This window comes from Hypanus sabinus, chromosome 9 (genome assembly GCF_030144855.1).
Source record: "Hypanus sabinus isolate sHypSab1 chromosome 9, sHypSab1.hap1, whole genome shotgun sequence".
In the NCBI taxonomy this organism is placed as follows: Eukaryota; Metazoa; Chordata; class Chondrichthyes; order Myliobatiformes; family Dasyatidae; genus Hypanus; species Hypanus sabinus.
This window is the reverse complement of record NC_082714.1, coordinates 96,402,197-96,422,020: the sequence shown is the minus strand read 5'-3', so window position 1 is coordinate 96,422,020 and position 19,824 is coordinate 96,402,197. Positions and strand designations below refer to the sequence as shown.

At 55.8% G+C, this 19,824-nt stretch overlaps 1 protein-coding gene across 1 annotated transcript in view; it reads right to left on the bottom strand.

Annotated features, from left to right (window-relative positions):
- Positions 1-19,824, bottom strand: part of LOC132399664 (CUGBP Elav-like family member 3) — a 107,840-nt gene that overhangs the window by 17,135 nt on the left and 70,881 nt on the right. The window contains exons 6-10 of the mRNA XM_059980300.1: positions 19,400-19,543; positions 16,774-16,912; positions 8,793-8,930; positions 4,406-4,480; positions 2,928-3,014 (exon numbers count right to left, since the gene is read on the bottom strand). Of these exons, the coding sequence (XP_059836283.1) occupies positions 2,928-3,014; positions 4,406-4,480; positions 8,793-8,930; positions 16,774-16,912; positions 19,400-19,543 (583 nt within the window). The remainder of the gene's footprint in view (positions 1-2,927; positions 3,015-4,405; positions 4,481-8,792; positions 8,931-16,773; positions 16,913-19,399; positions 19,544-19,824) is intronic.

Below are 19,824 nucleotides of genomic sequence, written 5' to 3'. Positions count from 1 at the left end.
GCAAAGTGGCATCATGGGACCTGTACAGATTACAGAGGATGAGGTGTTTGCTACTCTAAGGCAAATCAGGGTGAGTAAATCCCCTGGATCTGACAAGCTGCTCCCTCCGACCCTACGGGAGGCAACTGTAGAAATTGCCGGGGCCCTAACAGAGAGATTTAGAACATCCTTCGTGACAGGAGAGGTACCAGAGGATTGGAGGATAGCCAGTGTTGTTCTGCTGTTTAAAACAGGCTCTAACAGAAACCAGGAAGTTATAAGCCGGTGAGTCTGACATCAGCTGTGAGAAAGTTATTGGAGTGCATTCTAAAGAACCAGATATAAGTATTTGGATAGACATGGTCTGATTAAGAATAGACAGCATGGCTTTGTGTGTGGTAGGTCTTACAGAGTTTTTTGAGGATGTTTCTCGGAAAGCTGATGAAGGCAAGGCAAGGTGTTGTCTACGTGGACTTTAGTAGGCACTTGACAAGGTCCCGCATGGCAGGTTGATGAAGAAGGTTCAGACACCTGACATTCAGCATGTGGGAGAAGCCAGAGAGTGGTAGTGTAGGGCTGACTTTCTGACTGGAGGCCTGGTGACTAGTGGACAGTGCTGGGTCCATTGCTCTATATCAATGATCTGGATGATAATGTGGTTAATTGGATCAGCAAATTTGTCGCTGGCACAAGAATTGGGGTGGGGGGGTACCCGACAGCATGGAAGGCTATCAAAGCTTGCATCAGGGTCTGGATCAGCTGGAAATATGGGCTGAGGGATGGGAGATGGAATTTAATGCAGACAAGTGTGAGTGCAGGTCCAACCAGGTCTTACACGCTGAGTGGTAGGGAACTGAGGCGTTCAGTAGAATCGAGGGATCTGGGAATATAGATCCATTATCCCTTGAAAGTGGTGTCACAGGTTGATAGGGCTGAAGATAGCAGATGGAATTTAATGCAAACGAGGACGAGGTTTTGCACGTAGGCAGGACCAGCCTGGGTGGGTCTTACACAGTGAACGGCAGGGCACTGAGGAGTTGGTGGAACAAAGGGATCTGGGAATACAGGTATGAAATTTGTTGAAAGTGGCGTTACAGGTCGATAGGGTCCTAAAGAAAGCTTTATGAAATGCCTTCATAAATCAATGTACTGAGTACAGAAACACACACAAAATGCTGGTGGAACACAGCAGGCCAGGCAGCATCTATGAGGAGAAGCAATGTCGACGTTTCGGGCCGAGACCCTTCGTCGGGACTAACTGAAAGGAAAGATAGTAAGAGATTTGAAAGTAGGAGCGGGAGCGGAAAATGCAAAATGTTAGGAGAAGACCTGTTGGCATGAACATTGACTTCTCTAACTTCCGTTAATGCCCCTCCTCCCCCTCTTACCCTATCCGTGATATATTTAGTTTTTTCCCCCCTCTTTTTTGTTTTTTTTCTCTGTCCATCACTCTGCCTGTTCTCCATCCCCCTCTGGTGCTCCCCTCCCCTTTTCGTTCTCCCTAGGCCTCCCGTCCCATTATCCTTTCCCTTCTCCAGCTCTGTATCTCTTTTGCCAATCATCTTTCTGGCTCTCAGCTTCACCCCAACCCCCTCCGGTCTTCTCCTATCATTTCACATTTCCCCCTCCCCCCACTATTTTCAAATCTCTTACCATCTTTCCTTTCAGTTAGTCCCGACGAAGAAACATCAGCAGTGCTTCTCCCTATAGATGCTGCCTGGCCTGCTGCGTTCCACCAGCATTTTGTGTGTGTAGCTTGAATTTCCAGTATCTGCAGATTTCCTCATATTGAGTACAAAAGATGGGATGTTATGTTGAACTTGTATAAAACATTGGTGAGGCCTAATTTTGAGTATTGTGTGCAGATTTGGTCACCCACCTACAGGAAAGATGTAAATGAGGTTGAAAGAGCGCAGAGAAAATTTACATGAATGTTTGTTGCCAGGTCTGGAGGGCCTGAGTTATAAGGAAAGATTGAATAGATTTGGACTGTATTCTTTGGAACGCAGAAGATTGAGAGGAGGTTTGATAGACGGGTATAGACAGGGGAAATGCAAGCAGGCTTTTTCCACTGAGGTTGCTGGAGACGAGACCTACAGGTCATTGGTTAACGGTAAAGAGTGAAATATTTAAGCGGCACATGAAGGACAACTTTTCCACTCAGTGTATGGTGAGAGTGTGAACAAGCTGCCAGCACAAATAGTGGATGTGGGTTCAATTTCGACATTTTGAGAAATTTGGATAGGTATATGGACGTGCGGGGTCCGGTGGGCCATGGACCAGGTGCAAATCAATGGGACTAGGCAGGTTAATAGTGCGGCATGGATTGGATGGGCCGAAGAACGTGTTTTTGTGCTGCAGTGTTTCAGGACTCTATACACCATTCAGACAGCTTATTCTATACACCAGTCCACCAAGGCCACACAAAGGAAAATAATCAAAGTACAGAAGGCTGTGTCTCATCTTCAGAGCAAGTACAGTGCAACAGACAAATCAAACACAGGATCAAAGTAGACGCAGAGATCAAGGGTTCATCTGAATTGTATGAAGTTTGTTTAATTCTGTCATAATGGTGGCATAGAAACTCTTGTGGGGCCTGGTAGCATGAACTTTCTGCCTGATTCGGAGTGGAGGGAGCACCGAGGATTGTCCAGGGTTGGTCATTCCTTCACTTCCAGAGGCAGCGGGAGGTGTAGACAGAATCAGGGGAGAGGCTGGTTTTCCATCCCCAGGCCAAACCTTTTCCCAATTTCGCCACCCCTCCTTTACTGTTCCTTTACTGTATGTGTGAGAGACTGTGTGACTGAGTAAATGTGTGTGTGTGTGAGCCAGACTAGCGTTTAGGTCAGGATCACCCTATAACCGAAGGTGGCCACTCAGTGCCACTGTTACTACCCGTCGATCGGAGGCCCGAGTCACTGCCACACAGTTAGGACGTCCCCACTTACCCTCTCGCTGCTGCTGTGACACAAGAGCCGGCTGTGGAAACGACTGACTGACAACTCCGTAGGTGGCTGGGTAGGCTGGGTAGGCTGCTGTAAATAGTTGGAGATGAACAAAGGGTTAAACAGTCTCTGATCATCTCCCACAGACGGGGGGGGGGGGGGGGCCTTCAACCTTTCATTCAGGCAGGGACAGAACTGGTCAGACACAAAGTGAAGTTCCCTTTTACCGGTCCCATCACACACACCAGGGTCAGACACAGAGTGAATCTCCCTCCACACTGTCCCATCACACACTCCCGGGGTCAGACACAGAGTGAATCTCCCTCCACACCGTCCCATCACACACTCCCGGGGTCAGACACAGAGTGAAACTCCCTCTGCACCGTCCCATCACACACTCCCGGGGTCAGACACAGAGTGAAGCTCCCTCTACACTGTCCCATCACACACTCCCGGGGTCAGACACAGAGTGAATCTCCCTCCGCACCGTCCCATCACACACTCCCGGGGTCAGGCACAGAGTGAATCTCCCTCCGCACCGTCCCATCACACACTCCCGGGGTCAGACACAGAGTGAATCTCCCTCCGCACCGTCCCATCACACACTCCCGGGGTCAGACACAGAGTGAATCTCCCTCCGCACCGTCCCATCACACACTCCCGGGGTCAGACACAGAGTGAATCTCCCTCCGCACCGTCCCATCACTCACTCCCTGGGTCAGACACAGAGTGAATCTCCCTCCACACCGTCCCATCACACACTCCCGGGGTCAGACACAGAGTGAAGCTCCCTGTACACTGTCCCATCACACACTCCTGGGTCAGACACAGGGTGAAGCTCCCTCCACACCGTCCCAACACACACTCCCGGGGTCAGACACAGAGTGAATCTCCCTCCACACCGTCCCATCACACACTTCCGGGGTCAGACACAGAGTGAATCTCCCTCCACACCGTCCCATCACACACTCCCGGGGTCAGACACAGAGTTAAACTCCCTCCACACCGTCCCATCACACACTCCCGGGGTCATACACAGAGTGAAGCTCCCTGTACACTGTCCCATCACACACTCCCGGGGTCATACACAGAGTGAAGCTCCCTGTACACTGTCCCATCACACACTCCTGGGTCAGGTACAGAGTGAAGCTCCCTCTAGTGTCCCATGAGATATGCCTGGGTGAGACGCAGAGTGAATCTGAGTACTATTCCAGCTATCCAGGCTACTGGAATGTAACCCACCATGCTATTCTCCCCCAGTTAGGATCCTTCATTGCCTGTGTTTGTAGTCCAGTTAAGTAGAGCTGCCTCTGTCCCTCTGTCCCTGGAGCAGGCTCCAGGACATACTGCTTCTGTGATCCCTGCCTCAGGCAGTGGGTTCCAGTGACCCAGGAAGCCACAAGGCTGGCAGTTCCCACTCCCTTCCCCACCCCCTCAATGGTCTCGAGCAGTGGCTCTGTTGGGCTGGGGAGCACAGTTACCTGTGTAGTGCTGCATGCCCGCGTACGCCTGTTGTAGGGGGTCCATGGCTGTCGGGCCGGATGCTTGGCTTTGTGCTGTGGGAGGAAGTACCCGCATGTAGTCAGTGCCACAGGGAATCCGAGCGCCCACCTTCCCCTAACGGCGTGCCATCCACCCTCTCACAATGGTACTGGCCCCGAGGGAGGCTGGAGAGGTGGCCCCTGCCTACTGTGAAGCCCAAAACTGGCGCAGAAATTAAAAAAAAAACAGATGGTCGGCAGTGAAGGAATGGAAAAGTCTCGCAGTGGGCAGGGGTAAAGAACATCACACTGCAACGACAATCTGTACAGTCCGCTTGGCACTGCCCTTCCTGTAGCATGGTGCTCTTTCCCCACCACCCTCCCTCCCCATCACTGCCCCTCCCATGGCTTGGCACATCCTCCTCATTGCCCCCACCTGCTGCATGCCCCTCCCTTCTTGAGTGACCCGGCGTTCCTCATCGCCACCCCTGTTATTTGTGGAAAGGTTGCTGAGCTAGGGCTTTTCTCTTAGGAGTGAGGGAGGACGTGAAGTGACTTGGTCAGGTTGTACAAGATGTTAAGAAGCTTGGACAGAGACCTTTTCCCGAGGTGAAAATGAGAGGGCATTATGTTAAGATGATTGGAGGGAAGTATGGGGGCGCTGACGTGGGCTTTTCTCACAGAGTGGTGAGTGCATTGAACGCACTATCAGGGGTGGTGGCAGAAGCAGATACAAGAGACACTTAGGAGACTTTTAGATAGGTGTGTGGAGAAAAGAAGAAATGCAGGGCTATGTGGGAGGGAATTGTTGGATTGATCAGCGTTCTGGGCCACGGGGCCTGTCCTGTGTTGTGTGAAATCACCCGGGCCTGACCAGGTTTATTCAGGATAGGAGGCCAGAGAAGAAATTACAGGAGCTATGGCTAAGATATTTGTATCATTATTAGCCACAGGAGAGGTGCTGGTAGACTGGAGGCTGGTGAATTTTAGGCTTTTATTTCAGAAGGGACGCTAAGAAAACGTGGGAACTGTAGTCTGGTAAGTATAACATCTGAGGTAGGTCAGTTGTGGCAAAGAATTCCAAGAGACACGTGTAAAGATGGGGGTTAATCGGGGTAGTTGGCATGGCTTTGTGACATCATGTCTTATAAACATGACTGAGTTTTTTTTTGATAACGTAACCAAGAACGTTGATGAGGGAGGGGCTGTAGAAGTGGTATCAGATATCCCAGGGAGAGCATTCTGACTGGTTGCATCACTGTCTGGTACGGAGGGACAACTGAGCAGCGCTGGGGAAACCTGCACGAGCCTCTCCAACTTCCAGAACATCTTTAAAAGATAATGCTGCAGGAAGGTGGCATCCAACATTGAGGACCCACATCACCTCTTCTCATTGCTACCATCAAGGAGGAGGTACAGGAGCCTGAAGATACACACTCCACATTCCAAGAACAGCTCTTCCCCTCCACCATCAGATTTCTGAATGGACAATGAACCCGTGAACACTATCTTGCTATTTTTTGCTCTCTTTTGGTACAATTTACTTAATTAAATTTTTTTATGAGACCATAAGACATAGGAGTGGAGTTAGGCCATTCCGCTCATCGACTCTGCTCCATTACTCTCTCACCCGCAATCTCCTGCCTTCTCCCCACACACCGACTAATCAAGAACCTATCAGCCTCCACCTTAAATACACCAAATGACTTGGCCTCCACAGCTGCCTCTGGCAATGAATTCCACAGATTCACCACCCTCTGGCTAAATAAATTCCTCCTCACCTCCATTACAAATAAATGTCTTTTATTCTGACACTGTTGCCTCCGGTCTTAGACTCCCCCGCCACAGGAAACATCCTCTCCTCATCCACTCTATCGAGGCCCTTTCACCATTTCATAGGTTTCAATGAGATCACTCCTCTTTCACCTAATTTCCAGTGAGTACCTCATATGATCAGCCTTTCATTTCCAGAATCATTCTCACGAACCTCCTCTGAACCCTCCCCGATGTCAGTACATCCTTTCTTAAATAAGGAGTCCAAAATGGCATACAATACTCCTTATGCAGTCTGCCAGTGTTTTATAAAGCCTCAGCATTACATCCTCGCTTTTATATTCTAGTCTTTTCGAATGAATGTTAACATTGCGTTTGCCTTCCTCAAACTCAAACTGCAAATTAACCTTTACAAAATCTGGCACGAGGACTTCAAATCCCTCTGCAACTCAGATTATTGAATTTTCTCCATTTAGAAAATAGTCTACACTCTTATTCCCTCCACCAAAGTGCATGGCCATACTCTTCCCAGCACTCTATTCCAGCTGCTACTTCTTTGCCCATTCTTCTAATCTGTCTAAGTCCTGCAGACTCTCTGCTTCCTCAATCCTACCTACTCCTCCATCTATCTTCATATCACCTGCAAACTTCATCACAAAGCCCTCAATTCTGCCATCCACCATTGACTTACAAAGTGAAAAGAAATGGTTCAAACACAGACTCCTGTGGAATACTACTAGTCACAGGCAGCCAATCAGAAACAGCTCCCTTAATTCTCACTCTTCGTCTCGCGCCAGCCATGCTAGTATCTCTCCTGTAATACCCTGGGGTTTAATCTTGTTAAGCAGCCTCACTTACGGCACCTTGCCAATGGCCTTCCGAAAATCCAAGTACACAACATCAATTGATTCTCCTTTGTTTATCCTAGTTGTTAGTTCCTCAAAGAATTCCAACATGTTTGTCAGGCAGGATTTTCCCTTAAGGAAACCATGCTGACTTAGGCCTATTTTAATAGGTGCTTCCAAGTACCCCAAAATCACATCCTTATCAATTGACTCCAACATCTTCTCAACCACCGAGGTCATGCTAAGAAGCCTATAATTTCCTTTCTTCTGCCTCCCTCCCTTTTTGAATGGTAGAGTAACATTTACAATTTTCCAGTCCTCTGGAACTATGCTAGAGCTTATGGATTCTTGAAAGATCATTACTAATGCCTCTACAATCTCTTCAGCAACATCTTTCAGAACTCTGGGGTGTAGTTCATCTGAACCATCTGTCTTATCTACCCCTGAATCTTTCAGTTTCCCAAGGACCTTCTCCCTAGGAGCTCACTTCAGCCCCCTGGTCTTCCGGCACATTTCTATAGTCTTCCACAGTGAAGACTGATGAAAAATACTTCTTCAGTTGTTCCGCCATTTCCTTGCCCTCCCCCCCATTTCTTCCTCTCCAGCGTCCTTTTTTCAGCAGTCGAATATCTACTCTCAATCTTTTACTCTTTTTCTATCTGAACAATATTTCTTGATGTAATTTATATGGCTTTTGTTATTATGTGTTGTAATGTACTGCTACTGCAGAGCAACAAAGTTCATGACATATGTTAGTGATATTAAACCTGATTCTGACCTGGTGTCTGTGGACTTTGGGGAAGTCCGCAGCAGGCTGCTCTGGAAGTTGAGGTCACACGGAATCTGGGAAGAGCTGTCTAACTGGATGTGTAGTTGTTTCATGAAAGCAGAGGTGATGCTAGAAGGCTGTTTCAGGTGTGCCTCAGGGGTCATCGTTCAACAACTTACATAAGGTTTAGTTTGACAGTAAAATACGCTGTATAATGGACAATGATGAAGGTTATCAGAAATTACAGGGGAGTTTTGATCAGCTGAGTCAGTGGGCCAAGGAAAGGCAGAGTTTAGTTCAGGTAAGTGTGAGGTGTTGCATTTTGGAAAGTCAAACTCAGGAAGGACTTTCACAGTGAATGGCGGAGTGCTGTTCAGCAGGGTGACTGAACATGGTTCCCTGAAAGTGGAGTCACAGTTATACAGTGTGAGTGAAAAAGGCTTTTGGCAAGAAGGCCTTTAAAGTCAGGGTACTGAGTATAACATTAGGAAGGTCATAGTGTGGCTGTGCAGGACACTTGGAGTATCACGTTCAGTTTTGATCATCCATGTTGTGAAACTGCAGAGTGCAGAGGATTCTGCCAGGACTTGACGGTCTGAGTTTCAGAAGAGGCTTGACAGGCTAGGACTTGAGAGGTGACCTTATAGAGGTGTATGAAATTCAGTCTTTCACGCAGAGCTGGCTTTCGGGAATTTGAGAGGAGAGGTTTAAGCTGAGAGGAAAAGACTTCAGAGGAACTTCAGGGGCAACTTTTCTTTTTACACAGATGACGGGACCTCTCTGAAATCGGCTGCCCTTGGAAGTGGTGTGGCTGATACAGTAACAACCTTGAAAGACGGTTGGACAGGAACGTGGATAGGAAAGGTTAGACGGAGGTAGGTCAAATGCTGGCAAACAAGACTATGCCTAAATGGGCATCTTGGTCAGCATCGATGAGTTGGGCTGAAGGGCCTTTGGGTCTTTGACTCTATAGTGGTTGGCGCGAGTACCCTGTGGTTACCTGGATAGGAATGGACGCCGTTGGTGTAGACGGCCTCGGAGGGTGTCTGACCGTCGGTCTGAGCAGTGATCTGGCTGTAACCGTTGATGGCGATGGCAGGGACCTGGGCCGCTGAAATCCCTGGGGGGGTGCTGCTTCCTGGGGGGCAGAAAGGCCACAACACGATGAATGCTGGTGCAGCTTCGTCTCAGAGGTGAGACCCCTGCCACGTGAGAGATCTCCTTTACTCTCAGACCCTCTTTACACCCTTCTCCAAACGAGTGAGGCAGAGGGCAGGAGGAATGGGGGGACGGGGAGAGGGCAGGAGGAATGGGGATGGAGAGAGAGAGAAGCGGGTGGAAGAGGGCAGGAGGAATGGGGGACGGGGAGAGAGAGAAACGGGGGAGAGGGCAGGAGGAATGGGGGGATGGGGAGAGGACAGGAGGAATGTGGGACAGGGAGAGAGAGAAACAGAGGGAGAGGGCAGGCGGAATGGGGGATGGGGAGAAAGGGGGAGAGGGCAGGAGGAATGGGGGACTGGGAGAGGACAGGAGGAATGGGGGACAGGGAGAGAGAGAAACAGAGGGAGAGGGCAGGCGGAATGGGGGATGGGGAGAAAGGGGGAGAGGGCAGGAGGAATGGGGGACTGGGAGAGAGAGAAACAGGGGGAGAGGGCAGGAGGAATGGGGGATGGGGAGAGAGAGAAACAGGGGGAGAGGGCAGGAGAAATGGGGGGACGGGGAGAGGACAGGAGGAATGGGGACGGGGAGAGAGAGAAACGGGGAGAGGGCAGGAGGAATGGGGGGACGGGGAGAGGACAGGAGGAATGGGGGACGGGGAGAGGACAGGAGGAATGGGGGACAGGGAGAGAGAGAAACAGGGGGAGAGGGCAGGAGGAATGGGGGATGGGGAGAGGTCAGGAGGAATGGGGGGACGGGGAGAGGACAGGAGGAATGGGGACGGGGAGAGAGAGAAACGGGGAGAGGGCAGGAGGAATGGGGGGACGGGGAGAGGACAGGAGGAATGGGGGACGGGGAGAGGACAGGAGGAATGGGGGACGGGGAGAGGACAGGAGGAATGGGGGACGGGGAGAGAGAGAAACAGGGGGAGAGGGCAGGAGGAATGGGGGATGGGGAGAGAGAGAAACAGGGGGAGAGGGCAGGAGGAATGGGGGACGGGGAGAGAGAGAAACGGGGAGAGGGCAGGAGGAATGGGGAACGGGGAGAGAGAGAAACAGGGGGAGAGGGCAGGAGGAATGGGGGATGGGGAGAAAGGGGGAGAGGGCAGGAGGAATGGGGGACGGGGAGAGAGAGAAACAGGGGGAGAGGGCAGGAGGAATGGGGGATGGGGAGAGAGAGAAACAGGGGGAGAGGGCAGGAGGAATGGGGAACGGGGAGAGAGAGAAACAGGGGGAGAGGGCAGGAGGAATAGGGGGACGGGGAGAGGACAGGAGGAATGGGGGACGGGGAGAGGACAGGAGGAATGGGGGACGGGGAGAGAGAGAAACAGGGGGAGAGGGCAGGAGGAATGGGGGACGGGGAGAGGACAGGAGGAATGGGGGACGGGGAGAGAGAGGGAAACGGGGGAGAGGGCAGGAGGAATGGGGGGATGGGGAGAGGACAGGAGGAATGTGGGACAGGGAGAGAGAGAAACAGAGGGAGAGGGCAGGCGGAATGGGGGATGGGGAGAAAGGGGGAGAGGGCAGGAGGAATGGGGGACTGGGAGAGGACAGGAGGAATGGGGGACAGGGAGAGAGAGAAACAGAGGGAGAGGGCAGGCGGAATGGGGGATGGGGAGAAAGGGGGAGAGGGCAGGAGGAATGGGGGACTGGGAGAGAGAGAAACAGGGGGAGAGGGCAGGAGGAATGGGGGATGGGGAGAGAGAGAAACAGGGGGAGAGGGCAGGAGAAATGGGGGGACGGGGAGAGGACAGGAGGAATGGGGACGGGGAGAGAGAGAAACGGGGAGAGGGCAGGAGGAATGGGGGGACGGGGAGAGGACAGGAGGAATGGGGGACGGGGAGAGGACAGGAGGAATGGGGGACAGGGAGAGAGAGAAACAGGGGGAGAGGGCAGGAGGAATGGGGGATGGGGAGAGGTCAGGAGGAATGGGGGGACGGGGAGAGGACAGGAGGAATGGGGACGGGGAGAGAGAGAAACGGGGAGAGGGCAGGAGGAATGGGGGGACGGGGAGAGGACAGGAGGAATGGGGGACGGGGAGAGGACAGGAGGAATGGGGGACGGGGAGAGGACAGGAGGAATGGGGGACGGGGAGAGAGAGAAACAGGGGGAGAGGGCAGGAGGAATGGGGGATGGGGAGAGAGAGAAACAGGGGGAGAGGGCAGGAGGAATGGGGGACGGGGAGAGAGAGAAACGGGGAGAGGGCAGGAGGAATGGGGAACGGGGAGAGAGAGAAACAGGGGGAGAGGGCAGGAGGAATGGGGGATGGGGAGAAAGGGGGAGAGGGCAGGAGGAATGGGGGACGGGGAGAGAGAGAAACAGGGGGAGAGGGCAGGAGGAATGGGGGATGGGGAGAGAGAGAAACAGGGGGAGAGGGCAGGAGGAATGGGGAACGGGGAGAGAGAGAAACAGGGGGAGAGGGCAGGAGGAATAGGGGGACGGGGAGAGGACAGGAGGAATGGGGGACGGGGAGAGGACAGGAGGAATGGGGGACGGGGAGAGAGAGAAACAGGGGGAGAGGGCAGGAGGAATGGGGGACGGGGAGAGGACAGGAGGAATGGGGGACGGGGAGAGAGAGGGAAATGGGGAGAGGGCAGGAGGAATGGGGGACAGGGAGAGAGAGGGAAACAGGGGGAGAGGGCAGGAGGAATGGGGGATGGGGAGAGAGAGAAACAGGGGGAGAGGGCAGGAGGAATGGGGGGACGGGGAGAGGACAGGAGGAATGGGGGGATGGGGAGAGGACAGGAGGAATGGGGGGACGGGGAGAGGACAGGAGGAATGGGGGGAGAGGGCAGGTGGAATGGGAGGATGGGGAGAGGGCAGGAGGAATGGGGGGACGGGGAGAGGACAGGAGGAATGGGGGACGGGGAGAGAGAGAAACGGGGGAGAGGAGAGGAGGAATGGGGGACGGGGAGAGGAGAGGAGGAATGGGGGACGGGGAGAGGAGAGAAACGGGGAGAGGGCAGGAGGAATGGGGAACGGGGAGAGAGAGAAACAGGGGGAGAGGGCAGGAGGAATGGGGGATGGGGAGAAAGGGGGAGAGGGCAGGAGGAATGGGGGACGGGGAGAGAGAGAAACAGGGGGAGAGGGCAGGAGGAATGGGGGATGGGGAGAGAGAGAAACAGGGGGAGAGGGCAGGAGGAATGGGGAACGGGGAGAGAGAGAAACAGGGGGAGAGGGCAGGAGGAATAGGGGGACGGGGAGAGGACAGGAGGAATGGGGGACGGGGAGAGGACAGGAGGAATGGGGGACGGGGAGAGAGAGAAACAGGGGGAGAGGGCAGGAGGAATGGGGGATGGGGAGAAAGGGGGAGAGGGCAGGAGGAATGGGGGACGGGGAGAGAGAGAAACAGGGGGAGAGGGCAGGAGGAATGGGGGATGGGGAGAGAGAGAAACAGGGGGAGAGGGCAGGAGGAATGGGGAACGGGGAGAGAGAGAAACAGGGGGAGAGGGCAGGAGGAATAGGGGGACGGGGAGAGGACAGGAGGAATGGGGGACGGGGAGAGGACAGGAGGAATGGGGGACGGGGAGAGAGAGAAACAGGGGGAGAGGGCAGGAGGAATGGGGGACGGGGAGAGGACAGGAGGAATGGGGAACGGGGAGAGAGAGAAACAGGGGGAGAGGGCAGGAGGAATGGGGGATGGGGAGAAAGGGGGAGAGGGCAGGAGGAATGGGGGACGGGGAGAGAGAGAAACAGGGGGAGAGGGCAGGAGGAATGGGGGATGGGGAGAGAGAGAAACAGGGGGAGAGGGCAGGAGGAATGGGGAACGGGGAGAGAGAGAAACAGGGGGAGAGGGCAGGAGGAATAGGGGGACGGGGAGAGGACAGGAGGAATGGGGGACGGGGAGAGGACAGGAGGAATGGGGGACAGGGAGAGAGAGAAACAGGGGGAGAGGGCAGGAGGAATGGGGGACGGGGAGAGAGAGAAACGGGGAGAGGGCAGGAGGAATGGGGAACGGGGAGAGAGAGAAACAGGGGGAGAGGGCAGGAGGAATGGGGGACGGGGAGAGGACAGGAGGAATGGGGGACGGGGAGAGAGAGGGAAATGGGGAGAGGGCAGGAGGAATGGGGGACAGGGAGAGAGAGGGAAACAGGGGGAGAGGGCAGGAGGAATGGGGGATGGGGAGAGAGAGAAACAGGGGGAGAGGGCAGGAGGAATGGGGGGACGGGGAGAGGACAGGAGGAATGGGGGGATGGGGAGAGGACAGGAGGAATGGGGGGACGGGGAGAGGACAGGAGGAATGGGGGGAGAGGGCAGGTGGAATGGGAGGATGGGGAGAGGGCAGGAGGAATGGGGGATGGGGAGAAAGGGGGAGAGGGCAGGAGGAATGGGGGACGGGGAGAGAGAGAAACAGGGGGAGAGGGCAGGAGGAATGGGGGATGGGGAGAGAGAGAAACAGGGGGAGAGGGCAGGAGGAATGGGGAACGGGGAGAGAGAGAAACAGGGGGAGAGGGCAGGAGGAATAGGGGGACGGGGAGAGGACAGGAGGAATGGGGGACGGGGAGAGGACAGGAGGAATGGGGGACGGGGAGAGAGAGAAACAGGGGGAGAGGGCAGGAGGAATGGGGGACGGGGAGAGGACAGGAGGAATGGGGAACGGGGAGAGAGAGAAACAGGGGGAGAGGGCAGGAGGAATGGGGGATGGGGAGAAAGGGGGAGAGGGCAGGAGGAATGGGGGACGGGGAGAGAGAGAAACAGGGGGAGAGGGCAGGAGGAATGGGGAACGGGGAGAGAGAGAAACAGGGGGAGAGGGCAGGAGGAATAGGGGGACGGGGAGAGGACAGGAGGAATGGGGGACGGGGAGAGGACAGGAGGAATGGGGGACGGGGAGAGAGAGAAACAGGGGGAGAGGGCAGGAGGAATGGGGGACGGGGAGAGGACAGGAGGAATGGGGGACGGGGAGAGAGAGGGAAATGGGGAGAGGGCAGGAGGAATGGGGGATGGGGAGAAAGGGGGAGAGGGCAGGAGGAATGGGGGACGGGGAGAGAGAGAAACAGGGGGAGAGGGCAGGAGGAATGGGGGATGGGGAGAAAGGGGGAGAGGGCAGGAGGAATGGGGGACGGGGAGAGAGAGAAACAGGGGGAGAGGGCAGGAGGAATGGGGAACGGGGAGAGAGAGAAACAGGGGGAGAGGGCAGGAGGAATAGGGGGACGGGGAGAGGACAGGAGGAATGGGGGACGGGGAGAGGACAGGAGGAATGGGGGACGGGGAGAGAGAGAAACAGGGGGAGAGGGCAGGAGGAATGGGGGACGGGGAGAGGACAGGAGGAATGGGGGACGGGGAGAGAGAGGGAAATGGGGAGAGGGCAGGAGGAATGGGGGACAGGGAGAGAGAGGGAAACAGGGGGAGAGGGCAGGAGGAATGGGGGATGGGGAGAGAGAGAAACAGGGGGAGAGGGCAGGAGGAATGGGGGGACGGGGAGAGGACAGGAGGAATGGGGGGATGGGGAGAGGACAGGAGGAATGGGGGGACGGGGAGAGGACAGGAGGAATGGGGGGAGAGGGCAGGTGGAATGGGAGGATGGGGAGAGGGCAGGAGGAATGGGGGGACGGGGAGAGGACAGGAGGAATGGGGGACGGGGAGAGAGAGAAACGGGGGAGAGGAGAGGAGGAATGGGGGACGGGGAGAGGAGAGGAGGAATGGGGGACGGGGAGAGGAGAGAAACGGGGAGAGGGCAGGAGGAATGGGGAACGGGGAGAGAGAGAAACAGGGGGAGAGGGCAGGAGGAATGGGGGATGGGGAGAAAGGGGGAGAGGGCAGGAGGAATGGGGGACGGGGAGAGAGAGAAACAGGGGGAGAGGGCAGGAGGAATGGGGGATGGGGAGAGAGAGAAACAGGGGGAGAGGGCAGGAGGAATGGGGAACGGGGAGAGAGAGAAACAAGGGGAGAGGGCAGGAGGAATAGGGGGACGGGGAGAGGACAGGAGGAATGGGGGACGGGGAGAGGACAGGAGGAATGGGGGACGGGGAGAGAGAGAAACAGGGGGAGAGGGCAGGAGGAATGGGGGACGGGGAGAGGACAGGAGGAATGGGGGACGGGGAGAGAGAGGGAAATGGGGAGAGGGCAGGAGGAATGGGGGACAGGGAGAGAGAGGGAAACAGGGGGAGAGGGCAGGAGGAATGGGGGATGGGGAGAGAGAGAAACAGGGGGAGAGGGCAGGAGGAATGGGGGGACGGGGAGAGGACAGGAGGAATGGGGGGATGGGGAGAGGACAGGAGGAATGGGGGGACGGGGAGAGGACAGGAGGAATGGGGGGAGAGGGCAGGTGGAATGGGAGGATGGGGAGAGGGCAGGAGGAATGGGGGGACGGGGAGAGGACAGGAGGAATGGGGGACGGGGAGAGAGAGAAACGGGGGAGAGGAGAGGAGGAATGGGGGACGGGGAGAGGAGAGGAGGAATGGGGGACGGGGAGAGGAGAGGAGGAATGGGGGACGGGGAGAGGACAGGAGGAATGGGGGGACGGGGAGAGGACAGGAGGAATGGGGACGGGGAGAGAGAGAAACGGGGAGAGGGCAGGAGGAATGGGGGGACGGGGAGAGGACAGGAGGAATGGGGGACGGGGAGAGGACAGGAGGAATGGGGGACAGGGAGAGAGAGAAACAGGGGGAGAGGGCAGGAGGAATGGGGGATGGGGAGAAAGGGGGAGAGGGCAGGAGGAATGGGGGATGGGGAGAGAGAGAAACAGGGGGAGAGGGCAGGAGGAATGGGGAATGGGGAGAGAGAGAAACAGGGGGAGAGGGCAGGAGGAATAGGGGGACGGGGAGAGGACAGGAGGAATGGGGGACGGGGAGAGGACAGGAGGAATGGGGGACGGGGAGAGAGAGAAACAGGGGGAGAGGGCAGGAGGAATGGGGGATGGGGAGAAAGGGGGAGAGGGCAGGTGGAATGGGGGACGGGGAGAGAGAGAAACAGGGGGAGAGGGCAGGAGGAATGGGGGATGGGGAGAGAGAGAAACAGGGGGAGAGGGCAGGAGGAATGGGGACGGGGAGAGAGAGAAATGGGGAGAGGGCAGGAGGAATGGGGGGCGGGGAGAGGGCAGGAGGAATGGGGGGACGGGGAGAGGACAGGAGGAATGGGGGACGGGGAGAGAGAGAAACGGGGAGAGGGCAGGAGGAATGGGGGGACGGGGAGAGGACAGGAGGAATGGGGGACGGGGAGAGGACAGGAGGAATGGGGGGACGGGGAGAGGACAGGAGGAATGGGGGATGTGGAGAGAGAGAAACGGGGAGAGGGCAGGAGGAATGGGGTATGGAGAGAGAGGAGGGAGAGAGGAGCAGTGAGGGAGAGGGCAGGAGGAATGGGGGTATGAAGAAAGAGAGGAGGGAGAGAGGAATGGTGAGGGAGAGGGCAGGAAGAACGGGGTATGGAGAGAGAGGAGGGAGAGAGGAGTGGTGGGGGATGGAAAGGTGCAAGAGGAACAGAGGAGGAGGGAGGTGGGGGAGAGGAAGAGGCAGGAAAGGCAAAGGGAGGAGGGGAACAGAGTGGGTGAGAGGGGGAACAGAGGTAGAAAGGCTACACATCAAACCGGCCGATGGCTTTCTGACAGATAGCTGACATGAAAGTCCACAAAATGCTATTATTAAGAGAGCCAATTAAATCAGCTCAAAGGCACTAAAATATTAGTACTGGAAAAATACAATTTACTTAAAGCATATTTAAATAATTTAATTAATAAAAAACAATAACATTGAAAAATCCTGCCTTTACCTTTTGAATTACAGTGGGTGAGTGATGGGGGTGAAAGGGGAGACGGAGGGAGGGATGAGGACTGAGTGCTGGGGTCAGCCTCTGGGAGAAGGAGTACCCCCACCCACCCTCTCTTACCCGAGGCTGGCGTCAGCGAGCTGGCGATTAGGCTGCTGGCATTGATGGCTGCTACCTGCTGCATCTGGACGGCGGTGGCCATGGGGCTGAGGTAGGTGGACTGCGTGGCGGCCATCAGCGCTGCCTGCTGCTGCATCAGCTGCTGGCGGAGAGCAGGAGTTAGAGGGGACGGCACACCCAGAGATCCTCGGGCATCAGGGCGCACTGCACCCCACCAAAAATCCACCCTCCCCACCCCCAGACACTGGAAAGCAACTCCCTCCAACCCACCCGCTCCCAGAATCCCACACTCCCCACCCCCAGACACCGGAAAGCAACTCCCTCCAACCCACCCGCTCCCAGAATCCCACACTCCCCACCCCCAGACACTGGAAAGCAACTCCCTGCAACCCACCCGCTCCCAGAATCCCACACTCCCCACCCCCAGACACCGGAAAGCAACTCCCTCCAACCCACCCGCTCCCAGAATCCCACACTCCCCACCCCCAGACACTGTAAAGCAACTCCCTCCAACCCACCCGCTCCCAGAATCCCACACTCCCCACCCCCAGACACCGGAAAGCAACTCCCTCCAACCCACCCGCTCCCAGAATCCCACACTCCCCACCCCCAGACACTGCAAAGCAACTCCCTCCAACCCATCCGCTCCCAGAATCCCACACTCCCCACCGCCAGACACTGGAAAGCAACTCCCTCCAACCCACCCGCTCCCAGAATCCCACACTCCCCACCGCCAGACACTGGAAAGCAACTCCCTCCAACCCACCCGCTCCCAGAATCCCACACTCCCCACCCCCAGACACCGGAAAGCAACTCCCTCCAACCCACCCGCTCCCAGAATCCCACACTCCCCACCGCCAGACACCGGAAAGCAACTCCCTCCAACCCACCCGCTCCCAGAATCCCACACTCCCCACCCCCAGACACTGCAAAGCAACTCCCTCCAACCCATCCGCTCCCAGAATCCCACACTCCCCACCCCCAGACACTGGAAAGCAACTCCCTCCAACCTATCTGCTCCCAGAATCCCACCCTCCCCACCGCCAGACACTGGAAAGCAACTCCCTCCAACCCACCCGCTCCCAGAATCCCACACTCCCCACCGCCAGACACTGGAAAGCAACTCCCTCCAACCCACCCGCTCCCAGAATCCCACACTCCCCACCGCCAGACACTGGAAAGCAACTCCCTCCAACCCACCCGCTCCCAGAATCCCACACTCCCCACCCCCAGACACCGGAAAGCAACTCCCTCCAACCCACCCGCTCCCAGAATCCCACACTCCCCACCGCCAGACACCGGAAAGCAACTCCCTCCAACCCACCCGCTCCCAGAATCCCACACTCCCCACCCCCAGACACTGCAAAGCAACTCCCTCCAACCCATCCGCTCCCAGAATCCCACACTCCCCACCCCCAGACACTGGAAAGCAACTCCCTCCAACCTATCTGCTCCCAGAATCCCACCCTCCCCACCCCCAGACACCGGAAAGCAACTCCCTCCAACCCACCCGCTCCCAGAATCCCACTCTCCCCACCGCCAGACACTGCAAAGCAACTCCCTCCAACCCATCCGCTCCCAGAATCCCACACTCCCCACCCCCAGACACTGGAAAGCAACTCCCTCCAACCTATCTGCTCCCAGAATCCCACCCTCCCCACCCCCAGACACCGGAAAGCAACTCCCTCCAACCCACCCGCTCCCAGAATCCCACTCTCCCCACCGCCAGACACTGCAAAGCAACTCCCTCCAACCCACCCGCTCCCAGAATCCCACACTCCCCACCCCCAGTGATAAAACGTTCCCAGCCGAGAGGAGTGACTGGCCCAGAAGACAAGGGGTCGTTTCCTCTGGAGCAGCAGAGGCTGAGGGGAGTGCTAATAAAGCCATAAGACAAAGGAGCACATAGGCCATGTGGCCCATCGAGACAGACCTGCCATTCCACCACGGCTGATTCATTATCCTCTCAAGCCTAATCCCCTGCCTTCTCTCTGTAACCCTTGGCATGCTGACTAACCAAGAACCCATCAGCCTCAGTCTGATTTCTAAATGGACAGTGAACCCGTGAACTCTACCCCAATACTTTCTCCCATTTCTGTTTTTTTTTGGCACTTCTTATTTTTAACTATTTAATAGACATGCATATGCTAACTGTCATTCAGTATTGTTTCTCTGTATTTACTTATCATACATGGCTTGTACTACAGCCGTCAAGTTAAAGAATTTCCCCACATCTGCTGGTGATATTAAACCTGATTCTGAAATATAGTCAATAGCTTGTCCTCCAAAGCCGGCGGGGACAATGACTTCACCAGCACAACTTCTAAATGGACATCCTCTGTAGTGAGACAGCGCCCTGTGGTCCTAGACCCACCCACTATAGGAAACGTTGTCTCCACACCCACTCTGTTTAGGCCTTTCTACATTTGACAGGTTTCAAAGAGATCCGCCCCCCACCCCCACTCCACGTCCTTCTAAAATCCAGTGGGCCCATCCTGAGACAGTGATATGGACAGGAGATGTACCCAAAGTCCCTCACACAGGCATCAGAATGTGACCTGCCCCACCATAAATCCACCCTCCCCAAAGTCCTCCACCGTGACTCAATAATTCTTTGCCCACTGACCGCTTGTGTGTATGCGCCATATGCACCGAACTGTATGGCCATGGGGGCGAAGACCCCCAGCTGCCCGGCCAGCTGCTGCATCCGCCGGAGGCCGCGCTCCTTGTCCGTGTCCGCAAACTTCACCACCAGGCTCGATGACGCTCCCTGCCCGTGAAACAAACACACAACGTCAAGAGGGAGGGCGCCAAGATGGCCAAGTTCACCATCTCCCTGTGCCATGACCTAGGCAGCTTCAATCTCTTCAGTGATCCAAATGAAGGTTCAAGTCAGTGACACCACCCACAATGGACCCACCCCTCCCCATTCATAATCCCAATGAACCCACCCCTCCACATTCATAATCATAATGGACCCACCCCTCCCCATTCATAATCACAATGGACCCAGCCCTCCCCATTCATAATCCCAATGGCCACAGCCCTCCC